Raw genomic sequence first — 18726 nt, 5'->3', positions numbered from 1 at the left:
TAGAAGTATATAGTCCTGTAGCCAACATGGAAAATGGCTTAATGATGGCACGTAAGCCAAAATCCTCATGGCAGATTACCTTTAACGACTGGTGACTATACCAAGGTCACAATTTCAATTTAAGAGAAATTCATTTCTAACATGATATAAATAAAGGGTTAATTTATTGACTGGAGTGATCTGAAAATGAACTGCTCAGAAGTTGTATGAGCAATGCCAGATGCACCTTTTTTCTCTTCTTACAGTATGTGCAAGGAGACAGTAAAACACTACGCAAGTCATATAATTTAATATTGCATTATTTTAACCAGAGAAGAAAAATTCTTCCTGTAAGCCAACTTTGCATTAATGCATGTGCCCCCCACCCCTCTTCTTCCCGTAAGGCTTGTAACAATTGAGAGGCTTAAGATTATACTGCACAATACGCATAATGCTCCAGCTGAAACACTGCTTCTTTAGCTATCATCTTTACATATAAATCTTATGATAAAAAACGCCAGCATACAGCAAAGCTTCAAGGTCACGCTGTACTAACACTCATGACATTGGAAGAAGCTGAAGTTCTTATAACCAGAGAAATCAAATACTCTATTTGCTTCCACTCACCGGCACACTTAGTTCTTGTCCTCAATGCAGGTCCAGGTGATCCAGTTCCACCATCTCCTGGTCTTGTTAACAGGACACTTATTTCATATTCTGTGTCAGGATCAAGATGTCCAATCTTATAGCTGGATGAATCCACAGACTGGACATCAGACCAGGACCCGCTGGTAGTACGATATTCCACATCACGCTGAATGATGGGGCCATCTCCATTTATTGAGTTAGCATTGAGTTGTATCCACAAATATGTTGCTCCAACAGATGAAAGTTGAGGTGGTGCAATAGGTACAGGTGGCTCTGCAATAAAGTCCAGGATGTATCAGTATTCATTCTACATACATTTCAATACATGACATTCACAAATTGACAATATGTATACAGATGTAGCACTTCTCAGCAGGACTGGCTAAACTCCTCAGCTAGATATGATATCTGAGTCTGAAGTATTCGGTAATACAGTGGACACTCCCTATGGTAAGCTAGAGAGAATATGTCAGCAGTTTTGACTACAGAAAGCTGCAGAGAGAATTAGGTAGCAGCCCTGAAGATCTGTGTAACAATACCTTTGTATATAATAAGTAGCAGGATGCATTTATATTTGAGGATTGTAGCTGGACTGTGGCTCAGCCCCTCCCCTCTGCTATGAGTCACTGCAGTGGCTGGCTTCTGTTGTAACAGGACAGCAATAACCTGGGGGAGGGGCTGCGATGCGTGCAGTGAAGATCTCTCACATGATTGAAATACATAGATTTTCACTAAACAGAGTTTCATGATCTTTTCTTTTCACAACCAACTTGAAGGCTTCTCCTAGGATTCCCTGCTACTGTGGTACTGGACTTGCCATAAAATTTGCCATGGTTACCCTACCATAACATAACCTCCTCTTTCACCTATTGCCTCCTCCCACTTTAGAATGACTATTTTGTTATTTGGATGAGTAAAGCCATCTACTTAAATTAGCATCCATTGTACTTGCTGATGTACTATTTAGTTCTATAAGTGTAAAACCCTTTTAAAATCTACAGCACCATGGAATGCAATGCAAAGGTGCTCTAAAAATCGATGATAATAATTATACAGAGATTAAGCTTGGTTTACAAAAATCCATGAAATCCCTTTAAGGGTCAGTTGTACACTTCTATAAATTGAGGGTTTGGGGCACATTTTGATTAAGGAAAATGTAATCTTTTACAGCCTATAGTCTTTGAATTTATTAGTAGAAACATAATAAGAAAAATGTACAATAATTTCTATGAAATCACCCTGTATGATCTCTTTTTAGCCACTGGCTGTTGCGTTAGTAATGATTGAGTGAATGCCATGTGCAGGAGCCGTGTGCTGAAAACACTTCCGCACCAACTCAAAATCATTTAACATCAATTTAAGTGATTAAGCTATTTCTTGAACCAGGACGCAATACAATGCTGCATGGGAGATCCTAAGGCAAGAGTGTAACCATGCTGAAAGATCACTTAATTACTTTCTTGTTTTGATCTATATATTAAGAACTGCTGAGCTGAGATGCAAAGGTAAGGTCGAAAGGGTTACAGGATACAGCAATTAGGTAACAGTGTTACAAGACATTCAGAGCTTCTGTATTCTATTATTTGTGGAAACCCCAAAGCTATTTGCAGCCACTTGTGCATAGTGGGTAGTGAGAAGCAATGAGGCAGTACTATCCCAGAGGCTAAACAAAGCACAGGGACAGCTTATTCTTAGACAAAACCTAGATACCGACACCTCCTGCTACAAAGACTATAAAGACAGAGTATATACATATTTAACTCACAAATGGCAAGAGTGTCCCCTTCACCTACAATAAGCTGGAATGAGCTATGTACAATATGTATTATATAAGAGTCTATGTAAAACACTTTCTGAGAAAGGATACCTACTGGCATACTGTGTATCTCCCTCAACTAAAACACAGCCAATAGTAAAAGGAGGAAGGGGAGAGGGAACTGCAGCTCCTGCTTCTCACAGTTTTTTTTTACTTGAATGGCAAGAGGGAGAGAAGAGAGGTGAAGTAGAAAAGAGGATACAAGTGATGGATCAGAGCAGAAAGCGGAGTTCTTAAATCATAAGAGGTCTACCAACAAAGCATAAAACAAGGGGTAATAAAAATTCACATTTAATACATCTGCCATATACATACAATTCCCCCATTGGATGTTATTAAAACAAATGTGTGAATATAATTTTTTCCATAGATGTAGTCATATGGTCCCGTAGATGAAGAGGACAGCTGTCCTTAAATATGACCACGGCTGCTGGAGAGATTGCACAAAGAAACAAATAGTTTTTGCATATGAAATGGCCAGGAGTTACTGCATGTCCCACAGTCGTCCTGTGTCTGGCCACTGCTAGAATAGGGTGGAGGTGGTCATATCCAAGGACATCTATCTAGTTTCTAAGGAACAACATGATTACATCAGGGACATTTTTTTTAATAACATGCAATTAAAGAAATGTATATATTTGGCAGATGAATTAAATTAAATGTAAATGCCCAGATGAGAATACTCCATTAAGTATATGGCTCATATCGATGCCTGGTTCATAAGCTTTGATCAAATGTGATATGTTCCAATTTAAGTACTGTAAATAGCTTAACTTTACTCAGCACACTAATTTTTGTGACACAAGCTGCCAGACATGTCTCACTTCCCGCTTATGATATAATGAACCTTTTATTGTCAGAAGTAGCAGTAGGTCAGTATATGGTTAAGTAACTGGGGCTAAAAGCGAATAGTGAATATTATTGGCTGCATAATAGCTGATACCTGTCCCCCTTTTAAAAGCAGATCCAGGCAGTGGACAGTGCTAAACATATGAAGAGGTGATTAAGTGGAAGTCATTCAAAATAAATTTTCAATCAAAATCCACCATTATAAATTAGGAACACTATTTGTAATCCATGGCCTTCCTCCTTGTAAAATACACTTTTAACATTAAACTGATAAGCCTGTGGGGCTCTGGGGGATGTTTCTAGAGCCCCTCATTGATGTCTTATCACAGGCTTTATACTGAGCAGGCTCCCCCTGTACTTCCTGCTGCTGCTAGATTACACAGGCAGAGGGAGGAGGGAGAGAGCAGAGAGAGCAGGGGGGAGGGAAATGTTCTACTCATTGTAACAATGATTTTCAATCAAAATCCACCCATATAAATTAGGAACACTATTTGTTATCCATGGCCTTCCTCCTTGTAAAATACACTTTTAACATTAAACTGATAAGCCTGATAAGGACCTATGAGTGCATTAGCATACATAACATTTGGGGCATTTTATAATTCCTTTTCTTGTATTTAATTTAGTTCTATATATAAACATGCAAAAAAAAAACAGATGAGTGCCTACTACTGGAGAGCATAGAGAACTACATTACAAGTTTATATAAAACTTCATAGGCAACACAGGGTAAATGTACTTCAAACTGCAGCAAACTAATTCTTGTAAGAAAATAATTTTCATATTTTTCTTACTAGCTAAAAAAGCTGTAGAAAATCAGATTACTTCATTAAGTGAGAAACTGCAAACATTGAGGTAAATATCAATGTAAAGTAGGTGCCAAGACATTCACCTGTCCGCGGATGGCAGAATAGGTGGCTTAATGTCTGTTTCCATTTTCTGTGTGTGAACTGCAGCTTAGGTTTCTGCTGTTTTGGATTGACTGAGCTGCACCCTTCACTCTGCAGTTCAGCACTGTTTTCTCTCTCTCTGTCTCTGTCCGTCTCTGACCTTCTCAAACTGTTTCTGACCGCCTCTGTTTCCGACTGTCTCTGACTGTCTCTGTCACCAACTGTCTCTGTTTCTGACTGTTTCTGCAAAATTTGGTGATTGTAAATGCTACAGTGTAGATTCCTTTAGTGGACATCTATACACACATACATACAGTCAGCTTTATATATTAGATCTCAGCTTTGTTTCTTGCTTGTGGTTTTGCTATACTACTGTTATTCTGGTTAGTGATCTTGGCTATTGTAACCTTGACTTTCCCTCTTGGACTCTGATTCTGTACCGTATACACTATCTCTGTTGTGACCAGGACCCCTGACCTCGCTTTCTGTGTTATTCATTTGAAAGTTTTGTCTTGTGTCTCCCCTGTGACTTATGGAGGGACCATCCCCCAGTTACTGCCCACCGCTTGGGGTGGTGACCAGTACATAAGCAGGTGACAGCTTGGGGGGCTTAGTTCAGGACTCACTATTCTGTCAGTCCTTCCCCCTCCTTATCATCAGCCTATCTAATCCTAAAACATGTGAATGTCAGAGTAGATAGTGAACACACAATAAATAGTACAAATTAAGAAACATGTCCATCAGCATCTTCCTATCTGCATTGTAGCAGCTTTTTGAAAATGTTATTATATAGAATATTAATGGAAACATTAACATTAAAAAAATAGGGCAAGACGTTGGATTCTACTTTCTACAGCCCCGTGCGGCTCCTATTTAGAAAGACTGTTCTTTAATGTTTTTAGAGGACAATTGAACTGACATTTCACTAATACTTCTGGAAAATGGCAGATATTACACAGAGCACAGTCCTAGCCGAAGCCTTATCTTTTAATGTCATAATATTTTTCATGTTTGTGATAAGTAACACATTTTATCGCTAAATAGAGCTTACTCAGTTCTTTAACAAATACAAAGAATGCATTTAGACTATTTCTTTCAACAACGCAAATAATACTGCAGATCTTACTATTTCAAAGAACATATAAGAAGCCAATGTTTCAATAAATGCCTCCATCGCTTATAGGAGGGGAAAAACATACAGTGTTCTGATATTATCTTGAATCATCCTGCAGGCTTAAAATGAAAATGACTAAGCTGCAGAATGAATGAGGGGTTTTTCTTCTTAGAAGCAAAAAAGTTAAGTTCTTGCAGAAGAAGCTGAGCTTTGAATAGAAGTGGGTCACCAAAGCTACAGATGGTTTCCCCTACATGCCCTCTGTTAAATGCTGAAAACCAACTTCTAAAAGCCGAGAGACACCTAGCTTTTCCTTGCCTGAACTCAATAAGTAGGGTGAACCCTGCAATAAGCGGATGTCTTTTCAGAAGGCACTATTACAGTGCTCTTTGTCTGGTTAATAATGCACCTGTGGCCATGCCAGTATTAGAAAAGTTTAGCCAGTGAACCATATGTAGAAGACTAATATGCTTCTCCAAACGTATTAAATCAATACTGCCCTGCTGCCTGCCTTTTGTTCCTATGTATTTTAATAACAGCTCGGAGAAAAGGTCTGCTGTCGTATTAGAGAAATCCGGTCCTGTACATCATAATCTAAGATTCCCATCTATACAAGGAAGCAATAACATAACTCGAGGAGCTTAGCACAGAAATAACTTTTCACATCCATTTTTTTTTTATTAGAGATTAGCCAAATCTCGACTTTCATCATCAGATAATTGTGACAGTTCATAGCTCATTGTTCAGCAGTCACTGAAAACTGACAGATATTAAATTAGGGACAAAAGAATCTGAAAGTGCAAGAAATAGCAGAATCGCACCTAGCAGAGTGTTCACATTTATTCGTAGGAGAAAAGCCTCTCAGTGTAAGGCTTTGTTCACATCTGCACCGCTGACTTTGTTACAGCTTCCATCAGAAATGCTGGGAAAATAGCTTTTATTTCCAGAAAAATGACACCATAATAGAAAAGTCAACAATCCCATTAAAAGTCAATAGGTTTGTCAAGTGCCGCTGGTTTCAGTCAAGGGATTCAGCAATTTCATTTACTCCATTGTTCTAATTTTACTGTAGAACAGAACCATGGAATTGGTGAATACAGATGTGAAGAGACCTTGAGGCTATCAAAGTGTGGAGCAGACTAGGTAAGATTTTCGGCCATGGGAAATCTCAATACTTTATCTTATCTGTGAAAAATAAACAGTTCTGATATTGGACACCCAATGATTTTAAAAGGACATTAAGATATAATAAGCTAGTATAATCATCATTTGATATCAGCAGTCACTGTGCCAGAACCTTATGGCCCCTTACACACTTGCGATTGTGATGCGCTGAACTCACAGTGTTGCCTGAATCTCCCGGCCCGAAACTGAACTCAGCATGTCAGTTCAGTTCTGGTTTGCAGCATTCGGGTCGGGCGATCCAGGCAGCACTCGCTGCGAGTGTGAAGCGATTTCAGGGCAACACACTCTAAAGTGTGGAGATGTATATGGTTCCCCACAGTATTGAACAGCACCATAGGTCATTTCATATTTATGTGAAAGTGTTCGAAGCTGCAGTAAACCAGGCTCTGTACATTAGCTTAATCAGAATCACCAATGGGAGTCATGTGCAATGCCACAACACCTTCTGCCAACATCACAAGAGCCCACTTTGTATGTCATGTGACTAAAACTCACTACCCATGTCAATGTTAATGTGCACATAAAGCAAATAATAATAAGGGATACTATCGCTTACTTTATTTTGGTAGCCCCAGTACAGGCAGTCCCCGGGTTACATACAAGATAGGGTCTGGAGGTTTGTTCTTAAGTTGAATTTGTATGTAAGTCGAAACTGTATATTTTATAATGGAAGTTTTAGACAATTTTTTTTCTTTTGTCCCAGTGACAATTGGAGTTTCAAAATTTTTGGTGTAATTGGACCAAGAATTATCAATAAAGCTTCATTACAGACATCTTACAGCTGATCATTGCAGTCTGGGACTATAGTAAAGCATCCAGAGAGCTTCACCAGAGGTCACATGGGGCAGAGGGGTCCGTCTGTAACTATGGGTTGTCTGTAAGTCGGGTGTCCTTAAGTAGGGGACCGCCTGTATATGTATAGCACTGCACAATGCATTTACAGTCTATGCAGTAGATAAGAGCTGAGGTCCACAGTGCAGATCACCCTAAGGCTGCATTCACACGACCGCAAGGGGGACGTATATAAGGCCGACGTATATACAGCCGATATATGTCCCCCATAGACGGCAATGGGCGCGTGGCGCCCTACGGGAGCGGTACTGTACCGCTCCGTACCCCGTGAAAAAATAGGACATGTCTATTTTTTCAGGGCATACGGCGCCGTGCGCCATTTATCCCTATGGAGAGGGGCGGGGGTGAGCAGCGCTCTCCCCCTCCTCCTCTCCCCGCGTGCTGCCGTGTGCCCGCCGTGCTACGGTACAGCGGGTACCGGTCGTGTAAATCCAGCCTAAGGATGATACCTGCTCATTGCCTGAATTTCCAGATGAGCTTTTCCACATTAACAGAACATCCTGACCTTCCACAATGCGGTCTAGATTTATTTCTTGCCCTGGACTAGTTTATATGCTAAGTCGGCAATAAAACTTCTTAATAACCTTTCTACATTTCACAAAGAAAGAGAACACATTTTTTTCTACCAGCGCTGATACTGTAAGGTTTATTAGAAAGTAATAGGACTGTAAATATTTTTAATGATGCTTTAATTCTTATTTTTAATTTAGTTTTCCATCTAGTGAATAAAAACAAAGAAATAAACAGTTCAGGATAATTCATTTGTTTATCACCTGCAGATTCCACCTTCAATAAGATAAAGGTGCTCTTTTACATTTAATCCACTAAACAATCCCATAAATGCACAACCTTCTGCAAAGTATAGAGTAACCCAAATTCCCATCTATTTTCAGTGGTCTATTCAGACCTTGGGTTACAATATTTTTAACAAACAGCTATGCCCTGCCTTACCTTTCCTTCTAATGAGAAATAAGTGTCATGGGAACTCCAGCTTTTCAATACAATGTTATTCAATTACAGGCGGTCCCCTACTTAAGAACACCTGACTTACACACGACCCCTAGTTACAAACGGCCCTCTGGATGTTGGTAATTTACTGTAGCCTTCGGCTACAATAAACAGCTATAACAGTTATCACAGGTGCCTACAATGAAGGTTTATTGTTAATCCTGGTTCTAATGACAATCCAACACTTTTAAAATCCAATTGTCACAGAGACCAAAAAAAATTTGGCTGGGGTTACAATGATAAAGTATACAGTTCCGACTTACATACAAATTCAACTTAAGAACAAACCTACAGACCCTATCTTGTATGTAACCCGGGGACTGCCTGTATATATACCAATGTGTGGCCACTCTTTGTTGTAGTCATTCAAGAATGTTATCATGTTGTACTATTTGATGTATTGGATTCATGAGAAAATCTTTCTCAGAGCAAAGTTATTGTAGTGTCCTACGTCTGTACATTGGTCACTGTCACAATATGTGATTTACAACATGTGATTTGCAACATTTGGTCAAATCCGACCACATTGAAAAATTGGGGTTCAGAAAGGTTACTATTTACATTTCTTGTGATGTCTGTATACACATGTAGAGATTAATATCAAGACCCAATGAAATATTATAAAGGGGTGGTTTGGGGGAAAACATATGTTTTACTGATTTGTAACTATTGATCTTTTAAAGGAAACCTACCATCAAAATCAGGCATAGATAAACTGGGGGTACTTACTCATAGATCCAGGCACTATGACTGGGGTAATGCTCTTATATTTGTTTTCCTTGGCCTCCTTCCTTCTAAAAATCAACAATATGCTAATAAACATGGATGGCTCTCGGGGGGGGGGGGGGGGGGGGTTATCTGGATTCACATGCAGTTACATTCTGAAGGAGCACTTCCTCCTCCCACTGTGTGCTGACTGCTGCAGCATGATATGCAGAGAGAGACAGAGAAAGTTCTGTAGAATCACAGACTTGGATGGAGGGATTGATAAGGAACAGGGGAGATCTTGACCTCCTTTCAATGAGCAGGGAGCAGCAGCCCCTCCCATGAAACCGACTGAAAAACAAACTATAAACAAAGTATGGGATAGCAGGGCTTGTCAGCAGAGAGAGAGGAAGCAGCTATTGCATCTCTGAGGTAATCTGAGGGGTATAGCAAAGAAACTACTTCATATAGGTAACAAAGATAATAGGCACAGTTGTTTTACATTCCAAGAGCTATTGATTTGGTGGGAAAAAACCTTTACAGCTACTCTTTAAGGACTGACTTATTATCTACATAAAATTTTTCAGCTTTTGATTGAGAAGGTAACAAGTAAATCTAATTTGGAAAAATGGAGCTCCTGTGATTTTGATGTTGCAGCCCAGGAGGCATTTATATTATTGTTTCTTCTGAAGACTATTTGATGACTAGTTCTTTGGCTTTGCTCATCTCAATCATTTTAAGCAGACTGTAGCTGGCTACACATCACTTTTCTATTAATATTGATTATTTCCATAAATATGTCTCTACTTTTGGGTCTTCAGTGCAATGTTGTTCGCTATAGCTTAGAACTTTAATTTATCATGGCTGGAGAATGTCTAAGCGGCAGATCTCCTTAATGTTTTGTTTCTAGAAAATGGCTGGTATAAATCACTTTAAAATCAATTCACAGAAGAACCCCCCCCCCACACACTTTATTCAGATCTTCTCCAAGGTAAACATATGAAAGAGCAGGAAAGATAACCTTGACGTGAGTATAAAGAGCTGACTAGAAGCACACATTACATTGTAGAGTACCTTTAACAACCAATTCAGCATAGTTTGAGACTCCAACTCCTCCTTCAGTGCGGATCATACAACGGTAATTGCCAGCATCTCTCTTTGTTGTGTTCACCACATTAAATATGGCCACAAATCGACGATCATTATTCACGGTTATCTCTTTTAAAGGAGCATCTCTTCCATTTACGCCCTGAAAAGAAAAAAGGAAAAAACCATATTCAATTTTTGTATTTTCCATAACTGTACATTGAATATTCATTCTTCTGTTTCTGAAACAGATGCTGCGGCAGGAAAGAATAGCTGATTGATTGCTTTGTTGTTATTATGTTTGCCCTGTTTTTTCATACATCCAGCTGGCAACGCATTCAAAAAAGGGGACATATTTATAACAATTCAAAGAAAAGACACATTTGCTGCTATGACAGTGTCTGACCAATGGAATAAAAACTGGAAGTGAATCAGATACAGGCAAAGGCACATATAATAATAAATAACAATCATTTTTATTGAACATGTTGTATATATATTGACATACATTTGTTTAAAATCTTAGAACATGTATTCACATATGAAATATATACACAGTTTTCAATTAACAGGATATACAAGTCAATATAAAGGTGTTGATAGATCATTTAAAACAATGGTTCTTAAGTTTACTAATGCCACAACCCTTTAATATAGTTCCTTATCTAGTGGTGACCCCCAATCATAAAATTATTTTGCAGCACATCCCCTTATATACAGCCTGTATATCTATAACAAGGGAATGCTGTATGTACAGTATATATATATATATATATATATATATATATATATATATATATATATATACACGGTATATATATATATATATATATATATATATGTATATACACACACACTTTATACACATATGGGTCCTTATATGAAGGTGCTATAGATATATTCGAGGGTACTGTATATAAATGGAGGTACTGTATATGTATTAGAGAAATGCTATATATATTGGAGTGCTGTATTATACAGCACCCCAATATATAGATTGCACCCTTCTTGGGAATTTCCTGACATTTCCTTACAACGATGGGCTAAAACGTAATATGAATGTATCAGAACAAACCAAACTGCTCCCTCCATTCCAATGTTGGCACTTGCATCCCACGTAGGTGCAGTTTATGGTAGGTCACTATCAACGGCCTCGGAAGTGATCTCTACACACATGGAATTTCAGAGCCAAGACCACAAAGAGCATGTGATATGTAAAACAGCTGAAAATAATGCAGTACTGGAATAGAGTTTTACATAAAGCTGCATCTTTGTGCTTAATTATAAATATCATTAAATTAAAGTATCATAATTCTTAAAATAACAAAGATTCTACATTAATGGAAATGAAAGATATACAACCGGCTATAGATACTTGATAAATACTTGTATTAGGTAATTTTCAGAGTTTAGGATGCATATATGGCCGTGAAAATATGTCCTGTGTATTATTTAACTCAATACTGATATCTGCATTGAAGGAAAATGATCTCCTTGGCATTTGGTCAGCAGGAACTTGTCATCATCCTTGGAGGATAGAACCACAGGATTAGAATAAAACAACAACCCACTTAATGTGCATGTCCATATGCCTTAATGGCACATTGATATTAGAATCCTAATAACTGAAATCAGTACTTAATACCATTTTTTAAATGTTAGTGTACAAATAGATTCATAATAATGTTTTTAATTGTTTTTAATTTATTTTTTTTTACAATAATCTTATATGTCACTGAATTGCAACTTCATAATGTTATAGAAATAATGACTGGACTATTGTCAGGGCAAGACATTGCACAGATACTGAAGTTATGGGGAATTAGGAGTTTAAAAGTGCACACTTCACATAGCTGGTATATTTTACTTTTATTTCTGTACTTCTGAGGATGGAATAATGCGACACTTTGATATTGTACAGGGCTGTTATCAAAACCAGCCAGACAGCAGACCTGTTGAGAGGAGACAAGCTTAGATTTGAGATAGATCATCTGAATGTAGTGACAGCTTCAGAACTGGAGAAAAGCTGGCACTGCAGAAATGGATGCCACCATGTGAGTTTAATTGTCCAGTCACCAGCTGTGATATAACACCTTTCATCATTGAAATGTACAGAGGTACGGAGGAAATTTACCATCAGTATCAACTATGATAAACCATAGACACTTACACATAGATCCTGACACCTTGACTGTGGTAATCTTTAGCATTGTTTTCATTGCATTATAATCAGTAGCATAATTTTAAAAGCTGATTTAAGAAGGGTGATTACCACAGTCACAGTACCTGGATCTATGAGTAAGTGCATCTGGTTTATCGTGCTTGGTTTTAATAGTAGATTTCCTTTAAAAAGGAGTATGGCAAATTGTTCCCTGTCCCCAATGGGGCTCACAATCTAAATAACCTAACAGTATGTTTTGGAGTGTGGGAGGAAACCGGAGGACTCCCACGCAAACACAGAGAAAAAAAACAAACTCTTTGCAGATGTTGACCTTAGAACCCAGGACCCCAGCGCTGCAGGGGAGAAGTGCTACCCACTCAGCCACCATGACTCCCGGGACTTGTCTCTAAGTCAGGTGTTCTTAAGTCAGAGACTGCCTGTAACCGTGTGTTCTATTCTTAATGTATATGTAGGAATGATTAAATGATAAAACTTTAATTGATGCCACTGAATAGGGATGCATTTATAGGTTCACACATACCATTTCAATATGTGTTTGTTAATGAAAATTCTCTGCAAGCTATGTTATTCATTATTGCAAATACAGACATATTCTGACCCAATAATTTAGTTGGCTCTGTTGACTTAGAGAACACCTTTCATCAGGTATCTGTAACTATTTCTGTCACATTACCTGCTAGAGCAGATCACAAGGATTCCATCCCAGCCTTTATCTAGTTAATTCATACATTAATATTTCTAAAATCATCTTGTCTTTATTATGCAAATGAGCCTTGGCACATGGAGAGGGAAAGTAACATCACCCCTGTTACCCCTCCCCTCCCACTGCTCATGTCTTTGTGTAAAGAATAGTATAGCATTGCTAGTGTCTGTGTGAGCGACACAGTCATCAGCTACACAAGTAGAGTATAGGAGTAACAGCAGTTCAGGCTGTTACCACTGCTACAGGCTGTAGCTATGTATATAGAAGTATCTCATACACACATAGGCTGCAGGGGGCGCCAGAACCAGGAAGCACATAGAGGAGCCATCACCATGAGTGTAACATCATTATACAGGCTACCAGTCCTGTGTATAGGAGCATCTCATACCCACAGGCTGCAGGGAGCACCAGCACCAGGAGCACATGGAGGAGCCATTACACCATTATACCTCACATCATAATACAGGCTGTCAGTCATGTGTGTAGGAGTATCTCCTACACATACACAGGGTGCAAGGGGTGCCAGTTCCCAGAAGCACATGGAGGAGCCATAACACCATTATACCTCACATCATTATACAGGCTGTCAGTCCTGTGTATAGGAGTATCTCATACACACAGGCTGCAGGGGACGCCAGCACCAGGAGCACATGGAGGAGCCATAACACCATTATACCTCACATCATTATACAGGCTGTCAGTCCTGTGTATAGGAGTATCTCATACACACAGGCTGCAGGGGACGCCAGCACCAGGAGCACATGGAGGAGCCATAACACCATTATACTTCACATCATTATACAGGCTGTCAGTCATGTGTATAGGAGTATCTCATACACACAGGCTGCAGGGGGCTCCAGCACCAGGAGCCATTACACCATTATACCTCACATCATTATACAGGCTGTCAGTCCTGTGTATAGGAGTATCTCACAGACACACAGTCTGCAGGGGGCGCAGCACCAGGAAGCACTTCATTATACATGCTGTCAGGGATAGAAGCAATGCTTTCTAATGGCAGTTTATGAAAATATATTTTGTTTTGGGGCATTAATTTGCCTCACAGGTTCTCTTCCAAACTCATGTGAACATAAGAAGAATACTTTTGCCAGGACAGGTATATGTTTCTGTGAGCTACAGAACTGGAGATATGGGCAGGTAACCTCATAGTTGGGAGTCAGCTAGGAATGGGAATGGAAGCTTCTTATGAAAAAGTATTCCATAACCCCGGTATCTTCGGTTCTGCAATTCTCCTTTCACTCCTTTACCAGTTTGTAAGACTGAGAGCCCCGAATCTTCTATCAGTCTGCAGAATTGTCTGAATATTGAATACTATTGATGCATATCCATGTGTTTTTGAAAGAAAAAAAAACATATACTGTGTAGCCTTTGTAAACACATGAAGGCCAAACGGATTTAATGATATGTAAACTATCTATAACTTAGCCTTGTAACAAGAACAATATCTTCAATTGTGCAGACTGTAAAACTAATGAGACTATTGTTATGGAAATAAATCTTAGATATCTAAGAGTAAGAAATTAGAAATTCAGTAAAAGTTGTTCGCAAAGAAATGATATAATATTTATTCATGAAGCAAAGTTCGACTTTAATTGCTGTAAAAGTATAAAGCAAACTAGATACAAAAAATAGATGATGGTAGAAAGGTTGCAAGGATACTGTATATCCACACGCAGCAGATTTGTTGCCGAAAACTTGATGGAATCAAGTTCTGTTCTGTTCATCTGAATAAGGCTGTTTTGGTGGCAGGCACAAAGATTGATACATGTGTCATTTAGATAAGAAGGACTGTTACACAGTCCACAGAACTGGTAAATCCCATGGTGGCCGGGTAGGTATAACATATATATACAAAAAAAAGAAAACCTCCAGTGTTCCATTTCCAAGGTGCTTCTTTTGGAGCATTCCAGATTAGTGGAAACATCACAAAACCTTCTATGATAAATTCCCTTTAAATCTTTGGGCAGTTGTCAACAATGTTGTTGCTCTGTGCAGAGCTGCATAATCTGTATGTGCTATATAAATAAAGGAATTATTATTATTATTGTTGTTGTTTAACCCCTTAATGACCGCCGTATCGGCTTTTTACGGCGGTCATTAAGGGTACTTCTTCTGACGCGTACGCCTTTCTATGGCGGCGCGTCAGAAGAAGATTTCGGCACACCGGGTCTCGCTGGTGCCGGTGTCGGGCTGTGATATCGGATGATCGCTTATTCAAGCCAAGAAGTAGAAAATGTAAAAAAAGTTCAAAAAATTTTTTTTTTATCTTTTTATAATATAATCAAATAAATAAATAAAATAAAAGTCCCATAATCTCCCCAGTAACACATAAAATGCAAATAAAGTAAATAAAACACAAAAACACGTACATATTTGGTATCACCGCGTCCGTATTAATCTTTACAATAAATCTAAGTCAATATTGAACCCACTCAGTGAACTACGTAAAAAAAAAACTTCCCATAATATACCATTTTCCATCAAACACCATCACAAAAAATGTTCTAAAAAGTGATCAAAAAAAGCTACGTTCCCTAATATGATACGACTGAAAAAATAAGCCTTCAACCAGATCTGACAACAGAAAAATACAGAAGTTATGGCCCTGAAAAGTTGTCAATAGTAAAAACAATGCGATTTTCTCCAATATTGGTTTTGCTCAGAAAAATTGAGCAAAAATAAGAAAAACTATATAAATGAGGTATCACTGCAATTGTAGTGAACCAAAGATAAAATATTATTTTTATGTTACGGTGAGCGGGGGAAAAAAAATGCTAACAATCCAAAATAAAAATTGATTATTTTGTTTGTGCCCCCTTGAAATAGTTAATAAAATCTCATGAATAAGCTTTAGACTCACAAAATAAATTATCTATACATTGTATCTCATCCCGTACATAATAAGCATTACCAAAAAAAATAAAATTTATAGGTTGTACAATGTGACAATACAAATCTGCTGTGAATGGCGCCTCCATTCATTCTATACTCGGCCGTGCGCCCGTATAGAAGTTTACCACCACATATGGGGTATCAGTACACTCGGGAGGAATTGGGCATCAAGCGTTGCAGTGCGTTTCATCATTTAATTTATTCTGAAAATGTCAGTTTTGGCCTAAATGAATGTATTTTCCAAAAAAATTCTATAGTTTCTAAATCGCAGGTCCATATTTTTTAACCCATGTGAAACACTTAAAGGGTTAATAGACTTAATAGAAGTTGTTTTACATACATTGAGGGGTGAACTTTCTATAGTGGGGTAATTTATGGGGTTTTACTATTATTTAGGCCTCTCAAAGTCACCTGAAAGCTGAGTTGTCCCTCAAAATGTGAGTTTTGGCAATTTTCATGAAAATAAGAAAAATCGCACCTAAAGTTCTGCGCCTCATAACATCCTAGAAAAATGACCAGAAGCATAAAATATCACCCCAACATAAAGCAGATATTCTGTAAATGTTAATTATCAAACTTTTTGGGTAGTTTTACATCTTGTCTGGAAACAAGAACATTTCAAACTTGGAAAATGAAGAATTTTTACAAACTTTTGCCAAATTTTTACTTTTTTTCAGAACGAAACGCAAAACTTATCACTTAAATTTTACAACTAACATGAAGTACAATGTGTCACGAGAAAACATTCTCAAAATCACCCGGATATGTTAAAGCGTTCCGAAGTTATAACCAATTATCGTGAGACATGTCAGATTTGAAAAATCGAGTCTGGTCATTGAGCTGAAAACTAGTGTCGGTGATAAGGGGTTAATAAGAGAATCTCTGTAAAGTGGTTTATGATTTATGTAGTCAATTTTCTCTGGAAACTAGTTATACAGGTGGTCCCCTACTTAAGAACACCCGACTTACAGACGACCCCTAGTTACAAACGCACCTCTGGATGTTGAGAATTTACTGTACTTGAGCCGCAGGCTAAAATAAACAGCTCTAACAGTTATCAAAGTTGTTTGCAATGAAGCTTCATTCTTAATCCTGGTTCTTATGACAACCCTACATTTTTAAAATCCAAATGTGCCAGAGACCAACATTTTTTTGTCTGAGGTTACAATTATAAAATATACAGTTTCGACTTACAAACAAATTCAGCTTAAGAACAAAACTCCACAACCTATCTTGTATGTAGATAGGGGACTGACTGTAGTCTTATTATTATAGGGTCCATCAATTCTATTTACAGTACAAGCATTGGTGGACATGCAATGGTCCTTTATGCAACTACATCATCATCAGAAAAATATAAACTGACTGAATTCTCCTCATTAAAGAGTTGACAGCTTTGCATTGTTGTCAGTGAAGCTGACAGACTGATTCTTTTTATATTACATGGGTTATACTGAAAGCAATAGGCCATTAACTTTAAATATATCCTAGGCAAAGGCACTATCTGCAGTTGATCTCAACTCTAGTCTATAGAGGGAGAACACAACTGGGTATCAGTCATTTGCTTTATTACATCCAGTAATAGTTTGGTATATAATTATAAAATAAAACAACATTTCATATGCTCATGGTTTGTACAAATGTCTAAACTTCCTGTTTTTATCTTCATCTACAGGAAATGACTTCTCTGCCAATCAAGTCACTGCTGAAGCCTCCAATTGGCTGAACTATCATTTCCTGTGTGTCAGGAGAAATGTGGAAACACAGATCAGTGGTGGGCATATTGGATGGGAAAAGTGCTGAAGTGGTAATGCTGGACTTATTTTGTGATTTTATACTCCTATCCTTTATTAATGTAAAAATTAAGTGGTCAGACTACCCCTTTAAGCATCACAGCTAATAACTCTTCAAAATATGACATTACCTGTACTGCAATTAGCTTCATTATGCATTGAATATGGCGAGAGACATTGGTAATATGATGAACTTGTTTAGGCTCTTTTATTAGTGAGGTTTTCCATCCACAACTTTATCCTTGATCAGGTAAAAGAAAAAAAAAACTTAAAGATGAACCAGAATTTTGAGTGAAAGTGAAAAATAATCTCAAGTAAACTATAATTATCATGTCAGAAATGTGCAACATTAAAGTCTGAAATGTCAGACCCAATGCTAACATTTTATGGCCCCAGAAGACCATTCTTCAGGGATTCTGCTATCTGTGAGGTGAAATCCCATTTTCCAATCCACTATTGAGCTTATGACTTAAGCACTTGCCATATTTCATCGTCAAGCTGAATATAATCCACAAAGTTAATCCTTGGGTAACAATTGATAACCAGCTTTTACTTATATCTCTGCAATTTTAGGAATTTGATGTTTTAATACTTGCAATTTTCAAATGGCAAGCTAAACTCCGAGGAGGCATTTGGCCAAGACATTAAATTACTGTACGATTCCAACGATACAAATGTATTAAACAAAATTACTTCTGAGAACAGATGACATGATTAAATGTTTCAGTGGCATAAACTATGCCATAATTTAAGAAACAGTCATTTTCTAAGTGAGGTAATGTGGAGTAATAGCAAAGTGAAAAGCTCCTTTATCTAGCAATGCGGACAGTAACAGACAATTGACCTGGACTTCCCATAAAACAGCAGTGGTGAAGCTGAAGAGTTGCTTGTACAATGTTCAGAGATTGATTTACTTATTGTAATGCTGCTCCTGGAGTTTCAATTTATTTAAATTATGAGTCTGATCATTGCTACAACTATTGCTGAAACTGCATAATAAGTA

At 37.9% G+C, this 18726-nt stretch overlaps 1 protein-coding gene across 7 annotated transcripts in view; it reads right to left on the bottom strand.

The window, feature by feature from the left end:
* PTPRM (protein tyrosine phosphatase receptor type M) overlaps window positions 1-18726 on the bottom strand; it is a 490017-nt gene that overhangs the window by 297752 nt on the left and 173539 nt on the right. For all 7 annotated transcript variants that reach the window (XM_072152202.1, XM_072152207.1, XM_072152203.1 and 4 more), the window contains exons 6-7: window positions 10121-10295; window positions 607-900 (exon numbers count right to left, since the gene is read on the bottom strand). In XM_072152202.1, the coding sequence (XP_072008303.1) occupies window positions 607-900; window positions 10121-10295 (469 nt within the window). The remainder of the gene's footprint in view (window positions 1-606; window positions 901-10120; window positions 10296-18726) is intronic.

This window comes from Engystomops pustulosus, chromosome 5 (assembly GCF_040894005.1).
Source record: "Engystomops pustulosus chromosome 5, aEngPut4.maternal, whole genome shotgun sequence".
NCBI classification, from domain to species: Eukaryota; Metazoa; Chordata; class Amphibia; order Anura; family Leptodactylidae; genus Engystomops; species Engystomops pustulosus.
Note: the sequence above shows the minus strand (reverse complement) of the source record. Positions and strands in the feature narration are given on the sequence as shown.